The sequence below is a fragment of the Macaca mulatta genome, chromosome 2, assembly GCF_049350105.2.
Source record: "Macaca mulatta isolate MMU2019108-1 chromosome 2, T2T-MMU8v2.0, whole genome shotgun sequence".
Lineage (NCBI taxonomy): Eukaryota > Metazoa > Chordata > Mammalia > Primates > Cercopithecidae > Macaca > Macaca mulatta.
Window position 1 is genome coordinate 164479663 of NC_133407.1, and position 26741 is coordinate 164506403.

Consider the following 26741-nt stretch of genomic DNA (forward strand, 5'->3'; position numbering starts at 1 on the left):
CCCTCAAATAAGCTTTCCAAACTTTTAGATTTCTCTTCCTCAGGAATAACAATTATTTTTAGCTTTGGCCATTTAATATAATCCTATATTTTTTGAAGGCTTTGTTCAGTTTTTAAAATTCTTTTCTATTTTATTTTTTGTCTGATTGGGTTAATCTGAAAGCCTTGTCTTTGAGCTCTAAAGTTCTTTCTTCTACTTGTTCTAGTCTATTGTTGAAACTTTCCCCTGTGTTTTGTATTTCTCTAAGTGTGTCTTTCATCTCCAGGAGTTGTGATTGCTTTATCATTATGATATCTATTTCTTTGAAAAATTTTTCATTCATATTCTATATTGTTTTTTACATTTCTTTAAGTTGGTTTTCATCTTTCTCTGGCTTCTCCTTGAGTGGCTTAATTATCAACCCTCTGAATTCTTTATCAGCAATTCAGAGATTTTTTTGTTTGTTTGGATCCATTGTTGGGGAGCTAGTGTGATATTTTGGGGGTATTAGAGAATCCTGTTTTGTCATCTTATCAGAATTACTTTTCTGGTTTCTTTTGGTAGACTATTTCTTTGAATTGTTCTTGAATTTATTTTTGATTGAATTGTGTTTTTTTAATTTATTTTTTCCCTCTTAAGGATTAGACCTTAATATTTATTTCAGCCTAATTTGATTCTTGGTGCTTGTAGGGGTGAAGACTCTGTATGAGTTCCTTAGTTACAGAGAGTCTTTGTGTGATGGCTTTCCTGATGCTGGTTGTAGTAATTATGTACTTGGTTTGTGGGCAAGTTCACTGTCTCCTATGAAGTTGGAATGGCAGGGATCTCTTGAAGCTTATCTCATTCTCTTGTGGTCTATATTTATTTATTTATTTTTCCCCCAGTATTTTATTTACTGAGTTGATGATTCAGGCTTCGGGCCAATAGGGGAGGTATTCTTGGGTAGGTACTAGTTGTAGCTAAAGCAGGTGAATAGATATAATCCCAATGGTGGGCTCAGACCCCAGCCTTGATAAGGATAGCTGGGGGAGCTCGCAATTTGATGTCCTGAGGTTTTATCAGGGTGAGGAGTAGGAGCTACCTCAGCTCCCCTCTTAGGCCAGCAAGCTGTTCACCTCACAGTCTCATTCTTGTCCCATTGTTTCAGCTATTTGGATCAGTCAGGCACCTCTTTTCATCTATAGGAATGTTGATGTTTCAAGTAGGGAGGAATTGTGACCCTGCCCCTTGTGCAGGCTTCAATCTGGGGGGTGCTTCTCCTGTGGGGCTGTGCTAACTCTGGTTTGTTCCAGCAAGGCTGTCTATAGCTGCCTCCATGCTGCATTCCTGTGGAGGAAGCCCCAGCTGTGTCTGCAGTGGAGTGCCAGAGGGGAACAAGGATCCCTTCTCCAAGGCCCTTCATGATCACAGAGGCCACTTGCCTGTTGGGGTATAGGTTCAGACTTTCCCTACTGTACCCAGCACTGCAATTGTGTCTCTGCTGTGACAAACTTCCCACCAGCGAAAGATCTGGAACTCATGGGTTGGTTTTCGGATTCTTTTGTCCCATGGGGTGATCCCTTGATGTGGTGCTCTCCCTCTTTCCCTAGGAATGGGGCTTCCTGAGAACCAGACTGAAGTGATTGTTATTCTTCTTCTGGGTCTAGCCACCCAGCTAGGCTCTGGGCTGGTGCTGGGAAATGTCTGCAAAGAGTCCTGTGATGTTATCTGTCTTCAGGTTTCCCAGCATGCATACCAACACCTGTTCTGATGGAGGTGGCAGGGGAGTGATGTAGTCTGTGAGATTTCTTGGTTGTAGATAGGCTCAGTGTGCTGGCTTTCTTGAATGCTGGTTATGCTAGTGGTGAAGTTGTCATGTGGACAGACTCAGGACCTCTGGTTAGCCAGGGTTTAGCAGGGAGTGGTGTTAGCTGTTGTTTTCTCCTTCCTGTAAGCAGTGTTATTCTGCCAAGAGTTACTGTAATGGCCTGAGTTGGTTGACTTCCAGCCAGGAGGGGACACTTGCAAGAGAACACCAGCTGTGGTAGTAGTAACGACATTTGAGCTTGGCCTAAGTTGTCTAGGGGAAGTATTCTGGTTTCCCAGGCAATGGGCAGGGCCATAAAGCTCTCAAGAGTTTATGTCTTTTGTGTTAAGCTACAGGGCAGGTAGAGAAATACCATCAGGTAGGGGCAGGGTTGGGCGGGCCTGAGTTCAGATTTTCCCCGGGCAAGGCCTGCTGTGGCCCCTCTGGGGGATAGGAGGGGTGGTTGTCAGGCCAGTGGGGTTATGTTCTAGAGGGGAGTATGGCTCCCTCTGCTGTGCAGTAGAGTTTGCGAGGGGAGTGGGGATTAGCTCATAGTGAAAGTCCTCATCCAGCTCCCACAGAGTTGGCGAGGCCAGTCTTGTTCCCATGGTGACCCACTAACGGCACTGAGTTTAGATTCAGACAGCTGGTGTGCAGAACTCAGACCTGCCCTGGGCCATGAGCTTTCCTGCTGAGAAAGAAACATGGCTTTCAGGTCACACCCCTCCCATCTGCCTGAAATGCTGGGTGCCCAGTTTCTGCCCTTGTATCTGCATTAGTTTCCATTTGTCCGCCCACCCCCGGATTCTGTTCAAGGGTGTTCACGCCCACTTGAAATTACCAAAAAATTCAGTTGGCAGCTTCTTTCACTCTGTGACTCCTTCCTAAGTTTGGTGGCTGCCTTCTCTGGGGGCCCCTGTGAGATATAGTCAGGGATGGCTTCCCTGGCCTTGAGTTGGAGACTGAGAATGCCTCCAAGGCTCTTCCTGCTGCTGCTTCTACTTTTATATTTTGTGCTTCTCCCTAAGTCCATCCCAGCTCTAGGTAAGGTTAAAGCCTTCTCCCATGATCTGGATTTTCAGATTCCCCAGTAGGAATGTGTGTTCAGAGGCAGGCTCTCCCCTTCTCCTACACTGAGAATTCACAGTTTTTTGCCTGTTCCACGGAGTTTGTTGTGGTGTGTTCCTTCTTTCAAAGGATCTGCGAATTCTTTTGGTTTCTTGCTAACTTCCTGCAGTGGTTCTTGGAATAAAAGTTCACAGTGTTAATTGCTACACACTGTTCTGTCCTTCCAAGTGGGAGAGACACACTAGCACTGCCTACTATCTGCCATCTTAGAACAGACAAACCAAAACACAGTTAAAAGGATGTAAATTTATTGCTAAGTGTGGACTCATGGAGGCCCCATATGGCCACCTGGTTCTTCCTGAGTCCTTAAATCTTCCATTATTAAAAACTCTGTACTCCATTACTCATCATGGAGTAGACAAAATCTAGTTCTGGGAAGACCCATATCCTTAATAACAGAATCTCCTGTATCTCCTGCTCTTATAAGCTTTGCTATAACTAAATACTGCAAAGCTTTAATCCATTATACCAAAGTATATTTTCACCAAGTAAAAGCCTTTTGTGATACACTGAGTACAACCAACCTTTCACAATCTAGAACTCAGATATTGAGTCTTCTGGAAATAACATCCCATCTGAGAAAAACTGCTCTTGTACCCCATTAGCAGAGATTATATCATGTTCTCCTTTCACCACCCACAGTAAAACTTTAGGGCCTTGAGTCTTGAGTCCATACCTTGTGACTCAAAAGAGCCCCTTCAAACTCTTGGAACTATACACCTATTAGAGACCTTAAGGTAGGGAAGTTTCTCCCCAGAAGCAGATGGCATCCTAGACATGGACAGCTTTCTCAAGATCATGGATCAAGACTTCTCTGCTATCATGAATATCTTATCCTTTTTTCTATTTTCCCCTTATTTCCTGCTGGGAAATCCATGGGACCATAATTTATAGATGGCTTTAGCTAAGGCTCATGCTCTAACAAGAAAAACCAACGCAACTGTTGGGTTTCTGGACTGATGCCAAAAAAAACAAACAAACACTACCCTAGGAAACCATTTTATTAATGCCAGTGCCTCTCTGTGTTCCAATGAAAGCCACCCTAAAACCTCAAAAGCAGATTGGAAATCTATCTTTGATTTTGTAGATATCACTGCTACTTGCTTTCCTACACTTACTGAAAGCAATAGCCTAACTTTTCCAATTAATAACCTACCAGCTACCAAATACAGAAAAGCTGAGTGATTCTTGCAAAAGGTGTATTATGCTTCCGGGCATCACATACTGAAGACTTGGGGACTATCTATGTAGGTACAAGTAACTTATTGTATAATGTCACTGGATTAAATTCAGTAATGTCCTTTTTCACTAAATGTGGTTATACAACCTTACAGCATATTACAAAGGGAACACAAACAAAAAAGTAAGTTTCACATTGGACCTTCTTCAGGAGCAGTGCTGACCTATTTCACTGACCTATGCTCAACTGCCACTAGGTGGCCCTCTTTTCCAGCTTCTAAGGGCCTACATTTGGCCTATGTGGCCTCAGTATAGCCTCAGATTTCCTGCTATGAACTTAATGAGCCCAGCACTGGCTCTAGCTATGGTTTGTTTCTTTTTGGGTGGAGTGGATGGGTGGTTCTTGGAGAATCTACTACTTTCCCGTGCGTGCAGTGGGAGGCTGTGTTGGAGAATCTAGCTATCCCGACTGCCTACACAGAGCCTACCATAATTTTTCACTCACATCTTTAGTATAAATCTAATTGTCTTGGCCTTCTGTAATAATACCTTTGAAGAAATAAGGATTTAAAAAAAGTTATTCATTTAACATTCTAAGTAGACCTGCAACATGGGAACAATATTATTATTATTTTTGCAGTTGAGAGGGCTGAAATCTCGTAGGGTGATTAAAGCAAGTTTATTAGCCTCTCTAAAGCCTCAGTTTCCTACTCTGTAAAATGGAAGTACTTTCCTACTGCTTTGTGAGTATTTAAAGGGATGTAATTTGGGAAGCGCCCAGCACTTTGTCTACTACTGGCACAGGGTTTTAAAGCCACCCAGAGGCCGAGGCGTCAACACTCCGTTTCCCTGCCGGTGCTCCTTCCAGCCCCTGGTGTGGTCGATTTGGCAGGGGTGGAGAGCCAGGCGCGTGCAGAGCCGGGCGGACCCGCCCCTCGGGCCAAGGCCGGGCGGGAGGCGGAGCTCGTACTCAGGAGCCGCCTCCCGGGCGGCCGGGGCGGTCCCCGAGCCGCTTTCCGCGGCCTCGCGTTTCCCTGGGCAGTACTAGCTCGCTGCGGCCGCGTCTGGGGTGAGTACACGCGGCCCTGGCTCCGCCGGAGCTCGGGAAATGCAGTTCCCGGGACACGGGCGCCGTGCGAGGGTGGCCGGGCGACGGCCGGGGTCGTTCCCGGGGCTGGGGCGGGGCGGCCGTGGGGATAGCGCGGCCTCCGTGGGCCGTCCCTCCTCAGCTGGAGCGGTGGGCCGGGCCGGGGGCCTGCGGAGGCCGAGCCTGGCGGGAGGCACCGGCTCAGGTGCTGGCATCCCGCGCAGCCCCGCCTCTGCTGCAGGCCGGGAGCCAGGCGAGGTGCTTGCTGCCAGGTAGGAAAAGATCCAGGGCTCACTCATAACCCAGGTCACGATCCGGGGTCGCCCCCAGCACCTCTCCGCCGGGTGCATCAACCTGAAAAAGCCCCTTCTTCCTGGAAACCCTCTTTTCCAGCGTTTCAACGGGGAAACTGATCAGCTGACCCCAGCCCTAGTCCTGCGAGGGGCGGGCAAACTTTGACCTTTCTCCGAAGGGCCTGGTCACCTGGATTATAAAGGACTTCGGAGACAGCCATCCACTGTCTGTTGATCTGTATTTCTTGATGTTCTGTCTTCCATTAGCTAAGAGCTGTTAACTTTTGGTTTGGAAAAAAGCAGACAAGTCCAGGGGCTCTGGACCGAGAAAAGGCCTATGGGTTGGTAGCCTTAGGAGAGTAGTTATCAACAGAAGGTGGGTGTGCATCCTGTTGCAAAGTGTTCCAGAGTGGGTGAGGGATGGGGACGTGGAGGTGGTGAGGGCACTGGTAGACCTCCTCAGCCGTTTGGTGATGAAGAGGAGGAATGAGAAGATGGTAATTTGAGTGTGGAGGAGAGTCGTGGCTTTTTTTTTTTTTTTTTTTAAATTTTTAAAGAAAGGAAAATAACACCTTGAAGATCCTAGAAAATCAAGGAGAGATGAGGATGAATGGGATTCAGGGCCCAGATTGAGAAATTGGGATTCAGAAGAGGATGCGGAAAGCTATTCCCGAGACCCAGGTGGGGAGTGCTGGAAGGTCTGTCTTGCGGGAGGAGATAATGCTTGATTGGATATAGTTCAGAAGTTTTTGGAATTTTGTCTTCTAGAGCAGGTTTGTTCTTTATGGAAATTGTAAACCCCATGAAACTGCAATAACTTTCGTCTACCTATAGCTTTGATCGGATTGAAAACATACATTGTGAAGAAGTACTGACCTGAATTGAACTGTCTGACTACATAATCTAAGGGGAAGTGGGTAGAGAGGGCAATAAAATCAGCTCTGTGATTATAGTTTATATGCCACTTAATATAATAAGTATTTAGTATCTACTTTAAGCCGAGCTAATAGTAATGCCTGCCTTTTCCAGAAACGCTTGCACAAGTTTTGGGAACTAACCTTCTCTTTGAAGATCTTTTATTCAGTGGAAACATCCAAAGCAAGTCAGTGATGGTTTTCTGTTCTTTGTTTTAAGCCATCAATGAACAGTGGTTTCTAAAACCTGGCTGCATGTCTCAGAGTTACCTAGGTTCTTGTTAAAAATATACATTTTTTTTTTGTTTGTTTGAGACGGAGTCTGGCTCTGTGGCCCAGGCTGGAGTGCAGTGGCACGATTTCAGCTCGCTGCAACCTACACCTACCAGGTTCAAGCCATTCTCCCACCTCAGCCTCCCAAGTAGCTGGGACTACAGGCCCAGGCCACTACTCCCAGTTAATTTTTATGTTTTTAGTAGGTGGGGTTGCACCATGATGGCCAGGCTGGTCTGGAACTCCTGACCCCAAGTGATCCGTTTGCCTCGGCCTCCCAAAGTGCTGGGATTACAGGTGTGAGCCACGGGTCCAGGCAAAAATATCAGTTTCTTGACCCCACTTGAGGCCTTTGAAATAAAAATCTCTGGGGCTGCAGCCTGGGAATAGGCATTTCAAACAGAGACCACAGGGTTCTCTGGCACTGAAGATAACTAACAGCCTCTGAAGTTTTTCTTTGAGATTGGGGCTTTTTGGCCTATTTAGAACAGGTTTTCTTAAAGGTTATGTGAATGAATTGTCAAACTTATGTAACTAAAAGTTAGAATTCCTGTCTGTGATGTTATCTTTAAATTTTAATGTACAGTCGTCCCCCTTATTCTTGGGGGATATGTTGCAAGACTGACAGTGGATGCCTGAAACCATAGATAGTGCCAAACCTTATATACACTGTTTTTTTCTCTATATACATACATATCTATAATAAAGCATAACTTATAAGTTAGGCACAGTAAGAGATGAATAATGTCTAATAATAGAACAGTTATTATAATATGCTGTGATAAAAGTTATATGAATGTCACCTGTTTCTCAAAATATCTTACTGTATTTTATTGCGGTTAACTGAAACCGCAGAACGTGAAACCAAGGACGACTGTATTTTAAAGGAAAACTATGTAGTCATTTTATCAGAAAACAACATTGTTTCTGTTGATGAAAACTCCATTTTAGAAAAATTAGAAGATACAGAAGAAATAAAAGTTTTTCCCTAATCCTACAATTAAGAGATGACCACAAGTGACTCTGTCATTTTGTATGTAAAAGGTATGCACATACATATGTATTGCATAGTTGGTAGTATATTTTATATACTTTTTCTTTTAGAGACAGGTTCTCACTCTGATACCCAGGCTGGAGTGCAGTGGCATGATCTTGGCTCACTGCAGCCTCCGCGTCCCCAGTTCAGGTGATCCTCCTTCCTCAGCCTCCCAAGTTGCTGGAACTACAGGCATGCGTCACCATGCCCAGCTAATTTTTGTACTTTTAGTAGCGAAGGGGTTTCAACATGTTGGCCAGGTTGGTCTCGAACTCCTGGCCTCAAGTGATCCGCCCGCCTCTGCCTTCCAAAGTGCTGGGATTACAGGCATGAGTCATCACACCCAGCCTATATTTTATATACATCTTTATATCTTTTTTCTACTTAGCTATTATGAGCACTTTTCCATGTAGTTATTGTAAACATTTTAATGGAAGCATATATGCCATCATATGGATGTATTATAATTAATTAAATCAGATTGCTATTGTTAATATTTAGACTCTTAAATTTTTGGTTATTTTAGCAATGTTGGTTTCAATATTGTGGTATACCTCTCTGATTGTTTTCTTAGAATACATTTCTAAATGATGGAATCAAAAACCTTTCAAATGCATTTTTAAAATCTCATTTTGACATATCTTCTTACTGCTTTTCCTAACCAGAGGGAAAATTAACATATCTGAAAGATCTATTGCATTCCAGGTCCATCCTCTTATATCAGTGGTTCTCAAACTTTAATGCAGCTAAGAATCATTTGGGGAGCTTGTTAAAATTTCATTTTTCTGAGTCCCAGAGGCTGTTGTTCTGACCCGTTGGCTTTGGAGTGGGGCCCAGGAATCTACAGTTTTAACACATTCCCTTATGTATTTGATAAAGGAACTCTTGGAACCAGACGTTGAGAAATGCTTCTTAAATAAATGGCCAAACAGACTCAAAACATTTAGGTTACTTGTCAAAAGCCATTCATGCATCTGATAACAGGAATTTGAACTCAGCTGTATGTGACTTCAGAGCCCTGTTATACCCATGATCTCAGAGCTTTTTAAACCTTTTTAAGAACGTTTAGGGTGAGGTGCCCCTAATGACTGCAGAAAGTAAACTCCTACTGACTCCACTGTTGATTTTTTAGGGACAGCTGAAAGTAACATATAAGTACATGATGAACTTCTATTGAAACCTCCCATCAGAAATTCTGGTGAATTCTGTATTATGTTGCATAGCATATACTACATAAAATAACTTTGGTCGTTTGGGTGTTGCAGGACCACCTCGCTTCAAGTGTGGATTTCCACGGCTCTTGCTCAGAGGCGGGTACGCTGTGTTCCAGTGTGCCATGGAACTCACACAGTGGCACTTTGTGGCTTCATGAAGGAAGAGGCAGGCCACGCAACACTTCCTCCCCAAGCCAAGGAGAAGTAGCACTTTTAGAGGCAGAGGAGCGGAAGGCAGTGGGTGTGAGCAAAAGTGTCATTTATTAAAGGTGAGGACCCTACCCTTAGAAAAGTGTTGATATTAGTGAACTGAAGGGAGCTAGTGTCGGGGTGAGCCTTTTTAGTTTTTAAAATCCTCCTCAGATGGAATTTTGTACTCATTTGATTAATCTTTATTTCCCACCTTCTTTATGTTTCATTCCTTTTAGCAGTAGCCTGGAATTATGATGTGTCCTTATATATTTCAACTAGTATATCCTAGTCCATCATTTGTTACTAAATTGAGTACCTGCTGTGTGTCAGGTTGGTTTGAGGCACTAGAAATACAAAAACAGTGATTCTCCTTGAGAAGTAAGTTAATTTACTAGCATTTGTTGACTTGGGTTATACCTAGTCTCTGACTCTTTATTTTTATGTTTAGTTAACTTTAGACTTACAGAAAAGTTGTAAAAATGGTACTGAGAGTTCACCTAGCTTCCCCTAATATTAACCCATTACATAACCATACTACATTGATCAATACTATTAACTAAACTATAAACTTTATTTAAAGTTCATCAATTTTCCTACTCTCTCTTTTTTTTTTTTTCTGTTCCCACTGTATTTTATCAAGGATCCTGTATTTTATTTAGTTTTTCTTTCTCCTTAGTCTCCTCCAATCTGAAATAGTTCCTCAGTTTTTCCTTGTCTTTCATGATTTTGATTCTTTCGAAGAGTACCAGTTAGGTGTGTTGTGGAATGAACTTGTGGTGAGCGATTGGGCTTCTCCACTACAAAGTTACTGTCTTTCCCTTTGTAGTTAAGAATTACCTTGGGGGACATACTTTGAGACTATACTGTTTATCTTCAGATTTTTGCCTATTAGTTTAGCATCCATTGGTGAACCTTGTCTGCAACGGTTATTCAGTGGTGTTTGCCGAGGGTGATTTTTTTTCCATCTCTCACTTTCTTACTAGTTTTAATTTACTGTAAGAAAAGAACCACCCCTTCTCTTCTATTCATTTATTTGTTTGATCATTTTTATCAGTATAGACTAGTGGATATTCACTTTATCCTATGGGTTAAAATACAGTGCCTTTTTTTTTTTTTTAATTGCTCAAATGCTTGTAGGTTGGGCCATTAGGAGCTTAATCTTTGGGTTTAAATGACTTGTACATGTAAATGGCTGTCATCATTTTTATCCCATTCCTTACCCTGCCCAGGGAACCACTGCCCCTTTAGAATCTGGCCAGTGATCATTCAGAAGCCTCCTAAAGGAGTTGTAATTGGGATAATGAATACCAAGGCCTAAGGAAGGTGGGACAATGCATGTGTAAAAGGTAAACGCCTAGGAACTCTGCAGGAGTCAAAAGAGTAGCAAAATAATCAGTCTTTCTTCTAGTGTTGCCCCACGGAGTCCCAAGGCATCAGGATCATGTGCGTGGCATAACATCAAGCCCACTCAGATGCCCTGTGTCTGCAAAATTACCTGATAGGTTCAGAGACATTGGAATGCTGATTTTGGTGCTCTTAGCTGCCGAATGAACACACCCTTTCTCCTTGGTGCAAATGCTTAGTAAATATTTATAGAGTGATACATGGTGTCCTCCCCACCCACTTTGGTGGAGTAAAGATGTGTGTGGTTAGAGATTCTCCAGGAATGATACTTAGCACTTACGTTGCCCTTCCTTTTGTTATAGCTTATCTTCCTTGCCAGATTTTAAAAACTATTATGGGAAATTTCAAGCATACACAAAAGTAGAGAGAAAGAAAATGGACTCTCAGGTACCTATCACCTATCTTCAAGACTTCTCAGTATTTTATCCATCTCGTTTCATCTGTTCTCCCACTTTGGGATGGAGTCATTCTCATATTTGACAGGAAATTGCAGACATTGAGGTCTAGAAAAAGATAGAAATAAACTCTGAGTACAAAGAGTGGGCTTTCATTCTCTTTATATCATATCCCCTTTGCTTGAAAATAGCAGGTACTCAGAAAAGACTGGTTGAATCGAGTGGAAGAAAACCAAATATGAGAACATGATCATTTTTAACTACAGGGCAGACTTCTAGAAAGGGAAAGAGTGGTAAATCTTGCCCTAAATAACTTCTTTCATGTTGCCTGAATTTGTTCTCAGTAGTCATGATGATTCCCTTGCCGCTTCAAGACAGCCATGACTGAAAAAGAAAACTCTGAGACTCTTGTGACAATTAAAGGTCTCTCAATTATTTAAACGTTAGTGTAAATAAATCCAATATGATGGCACTTTCCCAAACACCAATCGGGAGTCACTTGCCCTAAAAATAACTTTCTTTAAAACGTCATTATGTTTTTCTGATTATAAAAATATTACATACTCATTAAAAGAAAAAATGGAAATTACAGAGTTAGAAAGTAAAAATCATCTCATTAATTCCAGAGATAACATTATCTTGGGCAATATTCTGATAACATCTGAACATGAATCATATTGGTAATTAGAGCCAATAAATACATGTGTTCCTGGCCAGGCACAGTGGCTCACACCTGTAATCCCAGCACTTTGGGAGGCTGAGGTGGGTGGATCATTTGGGGTCAGGAGTTTGAGATCAGCCTGGCCAACATGGTAAAACCCTGTCTCTACTAAAAATAAAAAAAAAATTAGCTGGGTATGGTGGCGCAAGCCTGTAATCCCAGCTACTTGGGAGGCTGAGGCAGGAGAATCTCTTCAACCTGGGAGGTGGAGGTTGCAGTGAGCTAAGATCACACCAGTGCACTCCAGCCAGGCAGCAAGAGGTAGACTCCATCTCAAAAAAGAAAAAAAAAAAAAGCTTGTGTCCTGGAAATGTACCAGATATGCCAGTGTACTTGGGTGCATCATCTCATTAAATTCTTAGAGCAACTTTGTGAGATAAGTATTTTTCATCATTTTGTTGCTGGGACACACTCTGAGAGGGGTTGCCTCCAGTCACTTGGCTGGTCTCTCTTGAAACATAGATGGACAGACAGATGACAGACCCTTCACACTTCAGATGTTTACTCACAGGAGCTAAGGAAATCTTACCTTTGAACTTACTTATGCTGGCTTTCTGTACAGTTTTTGGGAGAGCACTTAGACTTAGAAAGATAGGTAAGTAATTATTTTTAACTGGGTCAGATGTTGTCTCAAAAGCAGGATTAGTAATAAAGGCCTAACTAATACTTAAGTAATTATTAATAATGGCTCTTTGCTTTTTTTTTTTTTTGAGACAGCGTCTCGCTCTGTCGCCCAGGCTGGAGTGCAGTGGCCAGATCTCAGCTCACTGCAAGCTCCGCCTCCTGGGTTTACGCCATTCTCCTGCCTCAGCCTCCCGAGTAGCTGGGACTACAGGCGCCCACCACCAGGCCGGCTACTTTTTTGTATTTTTAGTAGAGATGGGGTTTCACCATATTAGCCAGGATGGTCTCGATCTCCTGACCTTGCGATCCGCCTATCTCGGCCTCCCAAAGTGCTGGGATTACAGGCGTGAGCCACCGCGCCCGGCCAGGCTCCTTGCTTTTAGAATAAATGTCTTACCTTTGAACAGAGTCCATAAGCTACAGTTGAGCAATATTAGTTTATGAATATTCACAGCTATTTAGTTCTTGGGTAGGTGTTTCTGTTTTTGTTTTTTTAAATTACAGTCATCCCTCAGTATGTGGAAGGGATTGGCTTCAGGACCCTTGCATCTACCCACATTCATGCGTGCTCAAGTACTGTAGTGAGCCCTGAGGAACCCACATATTGGAAAAGTTGGCCCTCTGTATACACAGGTTTTGCATCCCGGGAATATTGTATTTTTGGTCCGCATTTGTTTGAAAAATATCTGAGTGTAAGTGGAGCCGTGCAGTTCAGACCCGTGTTGTTGAAGGTTCAGCTGTATTTTTTAGAACAGTTTTAGATTCTCAACAAAACTGAGCAGAAAGTACAGATATTTCCCATGTATCCCCTGCCTTGTGTAGGTTTTTAAATCTCTTACCCGTCTGTAGAATGCGGGAGGTCGATGTGTGTTCTTTAAGATCTTTTCTGATTTCAACACTGCAGTAATTTTAGGGTCATAACCTCCTTCCACTCTGCGATTTTCTCTTCCAGGGGACTCTCCCTCTGAAAATAGTTCTTAGAAAAGCAATGCTTCCAGGGCTGGGTGCAATGGCTCATGCCTGTAATCCCAGCACTTTGGGAGGCCAAGGTAGATGGATCACTTGAGGCCAGGAGTTCAAGACCAGCCTGGTCAACATGGTGAAACCTCAGCTCTACTAAAAATACAAAAATTAGCCAGGCATAGTGGTGCACACCTGTAATCCCAGCTGCTTGGGAGGCTGAGGCACTAGAATTGCTTGAACCCAGGAAGTGGAGGTTGCAGTTAGCTGGGATTGCACCTCGGCACTCCAGCCTGGGCAACAGAGTGAGGCCCTGTCTCAAAAAATAAAAATAAAAATAAAAATAAAAAATAAAGAAAAGCAATGTTCCCAGTCTGAATTTTCTAAGATTGAGATCTTTATTTTAAAAATTGCCAATCGTAGCATTTAAGCCTCCTACAATTAAGTCTGCAAGAGGTTGTCTGATTGGCCTCAGGAACCTGATGACTTACTGTTAGCAGGTGGGAAAAGAATAGACCTCTAGGAAGGCATTTGAACAGACAGGCCCTAGGAAAGGGAAGGTAGATGTGGGAGAGAGATAGAAGGCCCCCAAGGGAACCTGAATATTCAAGGGTTTGTGTTGGGACGACCCAGGCACCAAGGGGAGAAAAGAGGAAATATCCATGTGAAGGATGTGGAGCTGAGCACCTGGGCTGAGAGTGCATGCTACCACTTACTAGTTGTGTGGGCTTTGGCAAGGTACTTAAATCTGTCCAAAACTTCCTTTCCTTTTCTTACCTGTAAGATGAGGAGACTAGTAATTCTTCCATCATATGGTTAAATGAGAATTAAATAGGTTAATACAAGTGATTTTACCCCACTGCATGGCACAGAGTAAATGCACACATAAATTGCCCTTTTTTATTAGTTGTTACTGCCTTCAGCATTGACTTCCTGTGATACCTTCACAGGACCCTGAACACAGGCCATACTGTTTAATTGCTTCCTGGGTCAAACATTCCCCAAGAACCTAACCTCCCATTTTATCTATAGCATTGTGTTTAGAGAGAAATAGTTTCTAGGTTTCCTTCCAACTAACCTGAAACTAAATTTTTGGAATTGTATCCTTTAGTAAGTGTGACACTATCCTAAGAGTTTCTGAGGTGGTGGTTGTTTTTTACAGTTACTTACTGCCTCTGTATTCACCATTAAAAAAATTCACTTTGTTTTCATTGTAAGAGTATCTAAAATGATATATGTAAAATATATGTAAATATGACAATATGTGATATACAAAAATATGTATGATAATATAAAAACTATATTATTAAAAATTCTAAAAAGAAAAGAGAAAAAAACCACCCCTAGCTAATCCCATTCTCCTAATATAATTATTATTAGCTTTTGAGTATATTTCTTTCTAGACTTTCCTTAATTGTATGTCTTTAGTTGTAATCATAGCACAGATACAGGGTTTATTTTTTGTTTTTCTTTTTGTCATTTAAGATTTAATCATCAGTGTTTCCATGTGATTATTTAGCATAGAAAATATTTTGGTCTCCATTTTATTTGTGTAATTGAGAATATGTTTGTCTATGGAGATTATGCCTTAGCTTTAGCATTTTCTGTGTTCTTCTGAGAACATGTTTAGAATTTGAGGAGAGACGTGATTTGTCCACACAGAGAGGATATAGCGGATGTTGCTGGCGGCAACCCAGGGATCCTTGTCAGGTAGCCTTTACCACTTTAGTGTATTTTCTGTGGTCCGGGGTGGGCCCTCAGCTTGGTGATCTTAAAAACATGATTTTTGTCAATTAAGGGCATAGGCCCCTCTTTGAGGTGAATTCATATTATCCCATCTCATGCTGCTGAAGTATGAAATCAGGGTGGCAATTTGTCAGCTGACAGTGAGAAATACAGTATAGAAAGTGGTGTTTCAGTGTGTCTGCTTGCTGGCCAAGGTGGGATAACATTTTATATATTAATAAATTAAGTCATCTAAGCCCCACAATAACTTTTCTAGGTAGATACTATTTTTATCCCCATTTTACAGATAAGGAAACTGAGGCTTGGTTAAATGACTGGCCCAAGGTTATGTAGCTGTTATGTAGTAGAACTATAGTTTCTGTCTAAGTCCAGACTCCTGATCTTAAACACTATGCTGTAGTTTTGTTATTCTTACAGATAGATTGTTGACCTCCTGTTGGGGATTCTCTATGTTTCTTGACAGGCTTCTTTCTGGCTCCCATTGCAATGTGCCCTGTGCCAGTGCCTCTTTGAGAATATAGCATTCATTCCCTGTTGTTGAGGACCATGTTTTTCTGGCTCTCACAAGGAAGAAGGACTTTTCCCTTTTCATTTTCTCTTTGGGTCAAAATGTGCTTCTGTAACAAGGCTTCACATTTTTTAAATCCTCGCTTAAAACTGTGCCAGGAAGGGGCAGCTGAGGCAGAGAACCATTAGGGCTGTGTCTTAGGCTGTGCCCAGCTCAGGTCTTAGGGCGTTTGCAGTCTCCCTTGTCTCCTTTGCCTATTTGTTCTGTCCAACATCTGGAAATGGCTTCCCTTCTTGGGTGACAGGCAGCCTGACTGATAACCTAGAGAGTGCTTCTGTGATGTATCGATGCTTAGAACCTCTAAACCTCTGATTTTCGGATCTCTAAACCCTAAGTGGGAGACCTACCATTATGGTTAGTCAAGGTCCATCAGGGATGCGTTTTCAGTTTGTGCTGGAGTGAATCATTTCAGGATAGCATTTCCATTTGAAACAATGTGTCTTTTGTGATTGTGTTTTAGATTGTTGGAGCAGAACTACTGAGCAAAAGCAGGCATTGTATCCTCAGTTGTCATCAAGTTTGCAATCAGATTGGAAAAGTTCAACTTGAAGCTTTCTTGCCTGCAGTGAAGCAGAGAGATACGTATTATTCACGTAATAAAAAACATGGGCTTCAACCTGACTTTCCACCTTTCCTACAAATTACGATTACTGTTGCTTCTGACTTTGTGCCTTACGGTGGTTGGGTGGGCCACCAGTAACTACTTCGTGGGTGCCATTCAAGAGATTCCTAAAGCAAAGGAGCTTGTGGCTAATTTCCATAAGGCCCTCATTTTGGGGAAGGGAAAAACTCTGACTAATGAAGCATCCACGCAGAAAGCAGAACTTGACAACTGCCCTTCTGTATCTCCTTACCTCAGTAAGTGTTCTCTTTTTCCTTTGATTAAGTAGTATGCATTTTTTTTTATTTAAAAATAACAGGTACTTGCTTGTATCAAAACATCTCATGTACTCCATAAATATATATATCTCCTGTGTCACAAAAACTGTCAATTCAAATAAAATAACTATGACATGTACATGAAAGTACAAAACTCAGAAGTGTACCACTTGGTTAAGTTTCAGAAAATGAACATACTTGTCTAACTGGCATGTAAATTAAGAAATGGAATCTTGCGGGAACCATAGGAATTCCCATGCTTCTTTCAGTCACCACTCTGGCTTCAAGATTCTAACTCTACACATTAGATTTTTCCTGTTTTTGAACTTTACAAATTAGAAGCATACGTTATGTACTCTTTTGTGTTTGGCTTCTGTTGTTCAACATTATTTTTGTGAGACCTATTCTTATGGTTTCGTGTGGCTATGGTTTGTCCATTTTCATCGATGTATAGTATTCCGTCATAGGAACAGACCCACTTTATTATCCAGCCACAAAAGTCTCAGCAGCACACATTTATAGGGTCCATTGATCTAGGCTGGTGGCTCTGCCCCATGTGCCTCCTGTTCTCCTGCTGAAACTAGTGGGCTAGCCTGGGTATGTTCTCCTCATGGCATCGGCAGAGCACCAGAGCATGGGAGGAGAAATGCAAGCACATTCAAGCTTCACTGGGGTCACATCTGTTGTATTCCTTTGGCCAAAACTATGGAGTCAAGAGACAGACTAGGTAAGTTTTTCAATATAGTCTTTAGTAGTTTATTTCTTAAATATGTAGTATATTTTGGTTCACCTTTTATGTCTTGCCTCTCAACTTATATTAAACAGTAAATTAGTCTTAAGATCAGGGTGCCAGCATGGTCAGTTTCTTGGTGAGAGCCCTCTTACTGGATATTGTCCTCACATGCCTTTCCTTGGTGTGTTTGTGCACACACATACATGCAGGGGGAAAGGGAAAGAGGGAGGGAGAGAGAAAGACAGAGATAGATAGATCCCATACCTCTTGCTCTTTTTATAAGGGCTTTAATCCCACATGGCAGCTCCACCCTTATGATGATCTCATCTAAACCTAGTTACTTTCCAGAGGCCCCACAGTGGAAATTAGGGATTCAACATATGAATTTTTGGGGACACAGACATTCAGTCTGTGCACCCCTTTCCTAGTTGAGTCACAGTCCTGTATTGTATTCATATTGGCGTGCTGCTTCTCTTTACTCACGGAAGAGCCAAAGTGTTATTCCTTTGTGTGTTCCTTCACAGATAGTACAAGTTGAGATGTAAAAATGAGTCAGTGAAATGCAAATATGGCTGATTATTCCGCTTGCTTAAAATGTTCACAGGATATTTAAACAGTAAACTCGTTCATAAAGAATAGAGGGCAGTGATGCATTACTGGGCAAGTACTGGACTAAAGGTGATGTGGTTGGTGATGACTTAAAATGGGCCGTTAGTGACCCAAGGAGGGGCAGATGTTGAGAAGATGTTGGAGTAGGGGGAGTGATAGGGAGACTGATAGAGGGTAAATGGAAGCAGATACTAGGTTAGGGCATGTAAAAAGTTATGACAATGAGAAGGTAAGGCGGGGGACTAGTTTATATTAGACCTGTTGCATGAGGCTCTTTGAGGGTGCAAGAACAGAGACACGGTCAGGTTAATGATGGGAATTGTGAACAGGCCACACAGGAGACCATCTCAACAGCTACCCCATTTTCTCTGGTAGCTCGAGAGCCCAGCATCAGCTGTAGTACTTGTCATCTGTGTAACTCCATTCCTTACTCTTTGTTTTTAGGGCATTACTGACTGCTGTGTCTTGCATACAGACCCTTCAGGAAGGCTCTCGTAGGCCAATTATTCTCTTTGGGTGGCTTGAAGAAGTTGCTTACCTTGCCTGCTATTGGGCAGAGCCCCAAGGTGCCATTAGACACGTGAGCCTGGTGTAAGCAGCCATGACCAGGGTAGGGGATGGTTACATGGAACAAGGCATAGAGACTTATGCACAGGAAGGGCCTATGACTGCTTTACTCAGAAGGGGATAGCTCAATTTGCAAGCATCTTGAGATCTGACAGCCTGACCAGTATACATGGAATTTAGAAAACAACAACAGCCACAAAAAACCTGAGCTGTTTCTTCCTGTGGATGGCTTTGGGCTTCGTCTGTGTGGATTGCTTCCAGACACTGAGCAAGTGCTGTGCTGGATTGGAAACGTCTGTTGTGGTGGCAAAATGGGAGAGTTGTTGCAGTGCCACACATACCTGTTACAGCTAGGTTAGGGAGGGAGACTGGTTTCTACTTCTTTTTAGTGCTTTGCTTACAGGGAGCCGGGGTAGTTCCAGAGTTTAGGGAAGGGGGAGGAAGAGTGCCTTGTCCAGGAGCTTGATTCTGTGGAATGCTATTGACATTTAAGAGATTTTCCCATCCTCCTGGATTTTGGAGAAGGAAAAGAGGATAGACCAAAGTTGAAGTTACTCTGTCTAACCCTCACCTTTGCTCTTACCTTACAGATGGATCATAGAGCAAGTTGATTACCAGCCACAAGGAAGTGCTTATATTATATATCCACCACTTGCTTTTGCAGCCAGTAACCTTAGTGACATGATGCTCTGGCTATCATCATGACTAAATGAGCCTTTAAAGTAATCATAATAAAAGCTGACATTTGTAGCGCTCACTGTGAACTGGTCAGTGTTCTTTCTATACATATTAGCTCATGTCAACCTCAACACTTTTTGAAGTAGCTACTGTTATTGTCTGTGTTCTATGTTCATTGTAGGAGGCCAGAGCAAGCTCATTTTCAAACCAGATCTCACTTTGGAAGAGGTACAGGCAGAAAATCCCAAGGTGTCCAGGGGCCGGTATCGCCCTGAGGAATGTAAAGCTTTACAGAGGGTCGCCATCCTCATTCCCCACCGGAACAGAGAGAAACACCTGATGTACCTGCTGGAACATCTGCATCCCTTCCTGCAGAGGCAGCAGCTGGATTATGGCATCTACGTCATCCACCAGGTGAGCGTGGGGGCAGACCAGGGCCTGCCCTAGACCCTCCTCTCTCTGCCAGACTTGGCCATGTGACTCTTTGTCTATGCTGGGTAAAAGGAACATCAGACTATCATCAAAAAAGAGTTCTCTTACCTCATTTATCCTTGAAAGGAGTAGAGGAAATTATTGTCTCAGAGCATGGAGTTATGGGTTCAAGTTCTGGGAAATTTTACTACTCTTAAAGGAACCTCTGGAGGAAGCCTGTTTTGTGAACCCTTCTGTTAGCCAATGACTGCCTTCAGATTTTCCCGGAGGCTTCCTGGCCCCTTCTGTTTCTTTCTGTGCGTGACGTGCACTACATGATGAGATTCTGGAATTGTCTTGTCATTATCGACCATAGCTACTCAATCGGGATCTAGACAGAGGATTTGAAAGAATATTCTGTATCAGTAGCTATGGCTGCCACCACATTTCTGCCCCGAACTTTGCCACTATTCATTATGTGAAACATGTTATGTTTGATTTTCACTTTCTGGATTCACTTATTTGGCTTCCAGAAGCATGATTTGGTAGGAGCACAGCATAATCATCGGCTGCTTTTGAAGAGCTTACCTCTGAGGTCAGTGGAGTGGGTGATTAAAGATACCTCTATTTGGCATTAAAGTTTATTGAAAAAAAACTAAGACATCAGTTTAAACATCAGTGCCTAAACTTTTCACAATTATCCTTGGCCATCCAAATAATTCCCCCTCAACTTCTTACAAATTCTAAGAATGTCAGCAAAATCATGACTACTGTTAGAACTGGTAATATTTCTTTTAGGTGAAACTTTGGACAACTCAGAGGACCAGCTCTTCAGTATAGACTTGGTGATAAACTGGGGCTCTTGAAAATCAGTGTGCTTATATAGCACATCTATGTCTGTATTTTAGTACTTGGAACAGAATGTTACTATTATATTGTTTTATAGCTATTTTTGTTTTTAAGGTTGTTGGTCATAGGTATGATTTATTTGATTCTGAGTTTTTTCTCAGGACAGTAACCCACAAGGTATAGTACTATTTTTATGAATCGAAAAACGTGTCTGCTTTGGGCCCGGCCCAGTGGCTCATGCCTGTAATCTCAGCACTTTGGGAGGCTGAGGTGGGTGGATCACTTGAGGTTAGGAGTTCGAGACCAGTCTGGCCAGCATGGTGAAACCCTGTCTCTACTAAAAATACGAAGAAAAAAAAAATAATTAGCTGGGTGTGGTGGCACATACCTGTAGTCCCAGCTACCCGGGGAGGCTGAGGCAGCAGAATCACTTGAACCCAGGAGGTGAAGGCTGCAGTGAGCTAAGATCATACCACTGCACTCCAGCCTGGGCAACAGAGCAAGATTCCATCTCAAATTAAAAATGAAAGAGAAAGAGAAAAATATGTCTGCTTTGTGTTATTCTTATCAGGAAAACATTGTGGTAACTTCTGAGAAATACTTGTATTTTTATGATAAACCACTTAACTGGAATTCGTTCTAATGGAATTTGAATGAAGCAGCCATGAAAACATTATTTAATTTTTTATTACAGCTTCAATCATATCACAGGTCAAACTGTGTTCTTTTATTACCCAGTGACGAATCTCTCTCCATAAGGCCACTGGGAGGATTAGCCTCTACCAGTAGCATTATAACAGGATTCTCTTACAGGGATTTCTAAGAAACTTTAAAGTAGCTTAGAAATGTTAGCAATAACCTTCTCTTTTTATAGGTCGAGATTTCTTGATCCTTTCTGGCAGGCTGTTAACTAAGTCTCTTAGAAGCTTAGTGTAAATTCATAACAGAGGGTAAGATTAGGATTACCTGGGGTTGAACTGTGAATCACTAATACTAATTGACATGACTAGTATAAAAGAAAGGTTTTGTAGTTTTATACAGAATACATAAAGGTATTTGTAAAATTTTAAGTGAAAATTATTTTTGTTAACTGTGGTAAGAATACTTAACATGAGATCTGTACTCTTAATACATTTTAAGTGTACAATACATTATTATTGATAATTTGAGTTATTTGTATTTTAAAACTGCATTTAAAAAATTTTAAATTGTGGTAAAACACACAATGTAAAATTTACCATCTTAACCTTTTTTTTTTAACTTTTATTTATTTTTACTGTCTTAACCATTATTGAGTGTACAGTTTAGTAATGTTAAGAATATTTACATGCAATGTATCTATGCATAATTATGCAATATATTGGTTGCATAAATATATGCAGTGTATTTATGAAATCAATCTCCAGAACTTAATCTTGCAAAACTGGAACTTTCTATCATTACACAACAGCTCTTCAGATTTCAAGGAATGTTTCTAAGTTCTGGAATATAAGTATGTGTGAAGCACAAAGAAAAAATCAAATGGTCTTTTATTGCCATTGCATCTTCTCTGTCAGATCTTTATGTCACAAGTATAGTCTTGTGCGTTAACAAGAATAATACCACCTCCTAAATCCTAACTAAGAGGGGAACAATATGAAACTTTATCTCAGGAGCTTTTCAAGTTTTAATTTTCATATCTCTAGGCTGAAGGTAAAAAGTTTAATCGAGCCAAACTCTTGAATGTGGGCTATCTAGAAGCTCTTAAGGAAGAAAATTGGGACTGCTTTATATTCCATGACGTGGACCTGGTACCTGAGAATGACTTTAACCTTTACAAGTGTGAGGAGCATCCCAAGCATCTGGTGGTTGGCAGGAACAGCACTGGGTACAGGTAAGGTGGTCTGCTGAGGGTGGCTTAGGTCGAGAAGCTCAACTATTGTGATCAAGACTGGGTGGAACAAGCATCCAGAGTGTCTTAAGAAAATGAGAAATAGGAAAAATGTTCCATGATATATACATCACTTAAAGTGCAAAACAGAAGTGAGAGAACGTAATGAGGAAAAAACCCTACAACAGCTTCGGCAGAGGATCACAAAGACAAGGGAAAGCGTTGGAGAGAAATGTCCGAGCATTGCAGGTGGTGGCCAGCCTCACCCACAGCGCCCCTGTTGGGGGGGACTTCTACAAGCTTTTCCACACTGACTGGAATGCAAGTAACTTATTTGTCTATTCCTGACTCCCCCTCTAGGAGGCAACAGGCTGGTGTGCCTTAGTGAGACCTCTGTTGAGATACCACTTTCCAGACTGTGGCCTCTTTCTAGAGCGTGGGGAGGGCATATCCTCTGAGTAGTCTTCTCAGGAGCCCAGACACCCAGGACAAGTCCATTTCTCTCAAAGCCACTGTGAGAAGTGCCAGATGCCATCATCTGTGTCTTCATTCCCCATCCCCTCCACCTCTAAGAAGGGCGTAGCTGCTTTTCAGCCTTATTTGATTACACCACCTCTTATTCAAGCACAACCATGGGGAAATAGTGACCCAGAATGTTTCTCTGCAAATGAAACATTATATTCCCTCATTTGTTTGCACACTTACCTGTCAGCTTTCCCCAAGCCCTGCCGTTCATGGGTGCTCGTGTCTGTGGTGCTGACTGTGCTGGAGGCCATGAGACCACTTTGAATAAGGCAGAGCACCTGCCCTCACAGGGCTCCCCGTTGAGTGTCAGTGTGGGGAGGACAGGTAGCTACAGTGAAGTTGTGTTAATTTTGCATTTCTGCAAATAAAATTATAAGCACTTGGTAAGGAGGAGAGAGAGGGACAAATGAAGAGAGGAAGAGGAAGGCAGAAGGAGAGAGAGAACTGTGAAACTATCAAATGGTGCTGGAGATTCCACCAGTATATACTCTACATGAGTGTGAAGTGGAAAGTGAGTCTTTTGATACCTCATTTGTTCTGGGCTTCCATGTTGCTCCCTCACATTGGGCAATTAAAGAGAATTCTTAAGTAACATTGATGTAAGTGACTGTTGCCTCAGGTACTGACTTTAAACCCAAGCCCTATGTAAGCTGCAGGACATAAACACCTACAACAAACTATGGTGGGTGAGGGCACAGTGCCTTTAAGAAACACCTTGAAGGGAAGGGTTTAAAGCTGTTCCCCAGGTAAGGTGGTACCTTAATCTTGTGGAATCAACAAGAGCTGCTCAGCAGAGTTCCAAGACACGCCAGAGAGCACGGTACAGTTTTGGGGGAAATGCAAGTAGTTCACTGGTACTCTAGAAGGAATGTCTGTGAGGAGAGGCAAGATCTAAAGCTAGGTAGGGGCCAGATGACGCAGGCCTTGTTTACTCTGATAGAGTTTGAATTTGCTGTGACGGGGCTGGGCAGCTGTTGACACATGTTACAGCTGGGGAAGGACGGGAGAAAGCTTGGTTCAGCTGATTTTGAATGTATTGGATGAAGCAAGGGAAGAGGGGAAAACTGAGGGGAGAGATGCTACATGTCTGAGTTAGGGTGAGGGCTGTGGATCCAGAGGGCAAGGAGAGAATCCCACGATTTTTCTCTTTGGGGAAACTTGATCTTTGGATCTAATCTTATTATCTAGGGGTTTTGTTTTCTGGTTTCTTTGAGTCACTTCTGCATTGAGGAAAACAGTGCATCATGGCTGGGCAACTTGGTTTTTTCAGAAGCACGTCACTATCTGTTCACTTTTTCCGTAGTAAGATGTCACTATTTACAACACAGAACACCTATACCTTAGACACTTGCCATAGATGATAATCTTAAACTTCTCATTGCCCAGATTTTTTTAAACACCTGGTTGCACCATTCATTTCTAAGCAATCACAGAGGATTGCTTAAGGACAGGCTTTTTTGCTGGGATTCTAGATTTTATCTTTCTATTAAGCCGAACCATAAGAAGGCTGAACTCTTGGACATTCCTGCCAGGAATTGATTTTCACTCATGCTTTGGTGTTGCAGTCGTGGATTTCATCAGATGCTGCTCACTCTGAGAAACAGCGCATGTATGACTCTTGCTGTTTCTAACTTGCCATTCTAACTGGCCAGATGTTTCTTTTATAACTAGGTATCAGAAAGCCTTTGTTGAGTAACTGACAGGTTTTCTTAATATGATTCAGGTAATTGAATGTTTTGATTGAGAGGCTCTGAGCCAAATCCATGGCCCTCTTTTAGAAATTGAAAAGAATCTTATTTGCAGATCAGAGTTCTAATGTATTTCCCATCTTAATTTTCTTTTCTGATTTAAATGTTTCTAGAGTCCTGGTTTATCATTTATGATTTTCTCTGTTTTGTATGTATCATGTAAGCAGCCTCATCTTTTGTGGCTGGAGAGAGGTATGCAGAAGTTGCCCTCCTCCTGGACTACTTGCTTTTGTTGCTCTAAGCAAAGTCCCTGTGGCAGGCAAATTCGTTTCCAGGCAGCTGGGTGTCTGCCCCGTGCTGGCAACTGTGTGCCCCCGTGCCACAGAGCTTAAGTCAGCACATGCCTCATCACTGTCACACCAGCCCCATGAGTACAGGTGCAGAAAAGGTTTTCTCCTTACACACATGCAGAGTGAAGAAGTTAAAGTAAGTTGCCCCAAGTGTCTCAGACTCTGATGAAGCCAGAAACAAATCTTGTTTCTCACTGGCTGTGGGGTCAGTGATGAAGCTGTGGACCAGCCGGTGGCAAATTTTACTGGCAAGAACTCCTTTGTTACCTGCCTCCTTCCTACAAGGAAGTCTATTGTTATTTTATGACTACGTTTTCCCCACCCTTGGGCCTTACAGCACTTTAAAAAATAAATAAAACGGTTCCAGGGCCAATTAAATATTTATGCTTTTACAGGTAAGAAGAAAATCCAAAAGCAAAGATCAATAAACACAGAGATTGTTGCCATCTGATAGGCACCTGATAAACAGTTCTTTTTTTTTTTTTTTTTTTGAGACAGAGTCTCACTCTGTCACCCAGGCTGGAGTGCAATGGCACGATCTCAGCTCATTGGAACCTCCACCTCCCGGGTTCAAGCAATTCTTCTGCCTCAGCCTCCCGAGTAGCTGGTACTATAGGCATGTGCCACCATGCCCAGCTAATAATTTGTATTTTTAGTGGAGACAGGGTTTTGCGATGTTAGCCAGGATGGTCTCGATCTCCTGACCTCTTGATCCACCCGCTTCAGCCTCCCACAGTGCTGAGATTACAGACGTGGAGAAACAATTCTTTAACCCTTCTTGCTGACTTGCCTTCTTCTGTCCCTCCCCACTCCAGCTCACCCCTCTCCAAGTGGTCCTCGGGCAGCCTGTGCCTTTCTCCCTCCTGTGCTTTGCCTCACAGAGTTATGGTCACCAGGAAATCCCCTATTTTTCTGCCTATTTGAATCCTTCCAGGTGCCCTCCTCCTGATGTAGTGACACCTCTCTCCTTAGAACCCTGATAATGTTCACCTCTCTTGTTAGGTTATAAACTCTGAGGGCAGGGCTTCCACATTTCCGTGTTTAGCCAGCCGTCTTGCATGGGGTGGATATTGGTTGTGATAAGCTACCACATCATTGCCCTGGTTCTCATGCTGATTGCTTGTTGGTATCAGCAGGTTATGCCTGCCTTATCACCATGTCCTGTTCAGGCAGCTAAGAATCCCTCCCCTCTATAAAATGCATTCTGATAACCGTGGTAATGAGACACTCCTAGTAGATGTCTTGGTCAGTGATATTTACCTTCTAAGCACTTTATTTCCTTTTTTATTTTTTATTTTTTATTATAGGCTGCAAAAGTACAGTTTCCCAGAATTTTAAGTTGGGGGCATATAAGTAAATCTGTTTCTCTTATGGGTTAAACAGAGTCCCCAGTCTTTTCTCAGAACATAGAAAGAAACAACTGAACTACAAATTAGCTTTTGGGATGCCACTTGTTCACTGGCCAGTGTCTACATGTTTATTGATCTTTCTTTTCGGTTTTTCTTTTTATCTATAAAATCATAAATATTTTATCGGTCCTGGAACAGTTTGACCTGAAGTTAAAGTTAAAAATTCTCTAGATATTCACATCTTTTTATTTAGTAACATCCAAGTTGTTAAGCTACCTTAACTTGCATTTCTGGATTGTTGAAATGTTATATTTAAGGAATACCTTTATTTCTGAGGTTTACAAATTCGTTCACTGGTAATAAGAGTCCTATATAACTGGGAGGCTGGGAGGTGCTCTCTTACTTTTACCTCCTGATCTTTCTCCTCTTGCCTCTTTTCTTTTCGGTATTCCTAGGGTTCCACAGAGCTGAGCCCCTTGGGTCTACCCTTTGTACTCTTCTCACCAACTAGATTGTTGGAGATTTCTCGACTTGTGCCTTCAGGTACTACATGATAACAGCTTATTTCCAAAACCATATCTGTAGTCACCCCTCTCTTGTGACCTTGGACCCTCTATCCTTTTGCCTACTGGCAAAGCCCCAGGTGTATCTAAAATTCAGCTTATCTGAAGCATGATTCACTGTCCTTCCTCTCAAAACCTAGTTCTTGTTCTGTACAGCCTATTTTCATGAAA

The 26741-nt window shown here is 42.2% G+C and overlaps 1 protein-coding gene and 1 long non-coding RNA gene across 8 annotated transcripts in view; both read left to right on the plus strand.

Annotated features, from left to right (window-relative positions):
• The first annotated feature begins 5083 nt into the window (after positions 1–5083).
• B4GALT4 (beta-1,4-galactosyltransferase 4) overlaps positions 5084–26741 on the plus strand; it is a 29284-nt gene continuing 7626 nt past the window's right edge. The window contains exons 1-5 of one of the 7 annotated variants that reach the window (XM_077990810.1): positions 5084–5431; positions 8941–9158; positions 15960–16357; positions 19147–19379; positions 21911–22098. In XM_077990810.1, coding sequence (XP_077846936.1) covers positions 16105–16357; positions 19147–19379; positions 21911–22098 — 674 coding nt within the window. In that variant the 5' untranslated portion in view covers positions 5084–5431; positions 8941–9158; positions 15960–16104. 7 annotated transcript variants of the gene reach the window in all.
• On the plus strand, positions 18175–19042 carry LOC144339405 (uncharacterized). Its single transcript, XR_013414393.1, has 2 exons — positions 18175–18311; positions 18878–19042. It is a non-coding gene; the product is annotated as an uncharacterized LOC144339405 (long non-coding RNA).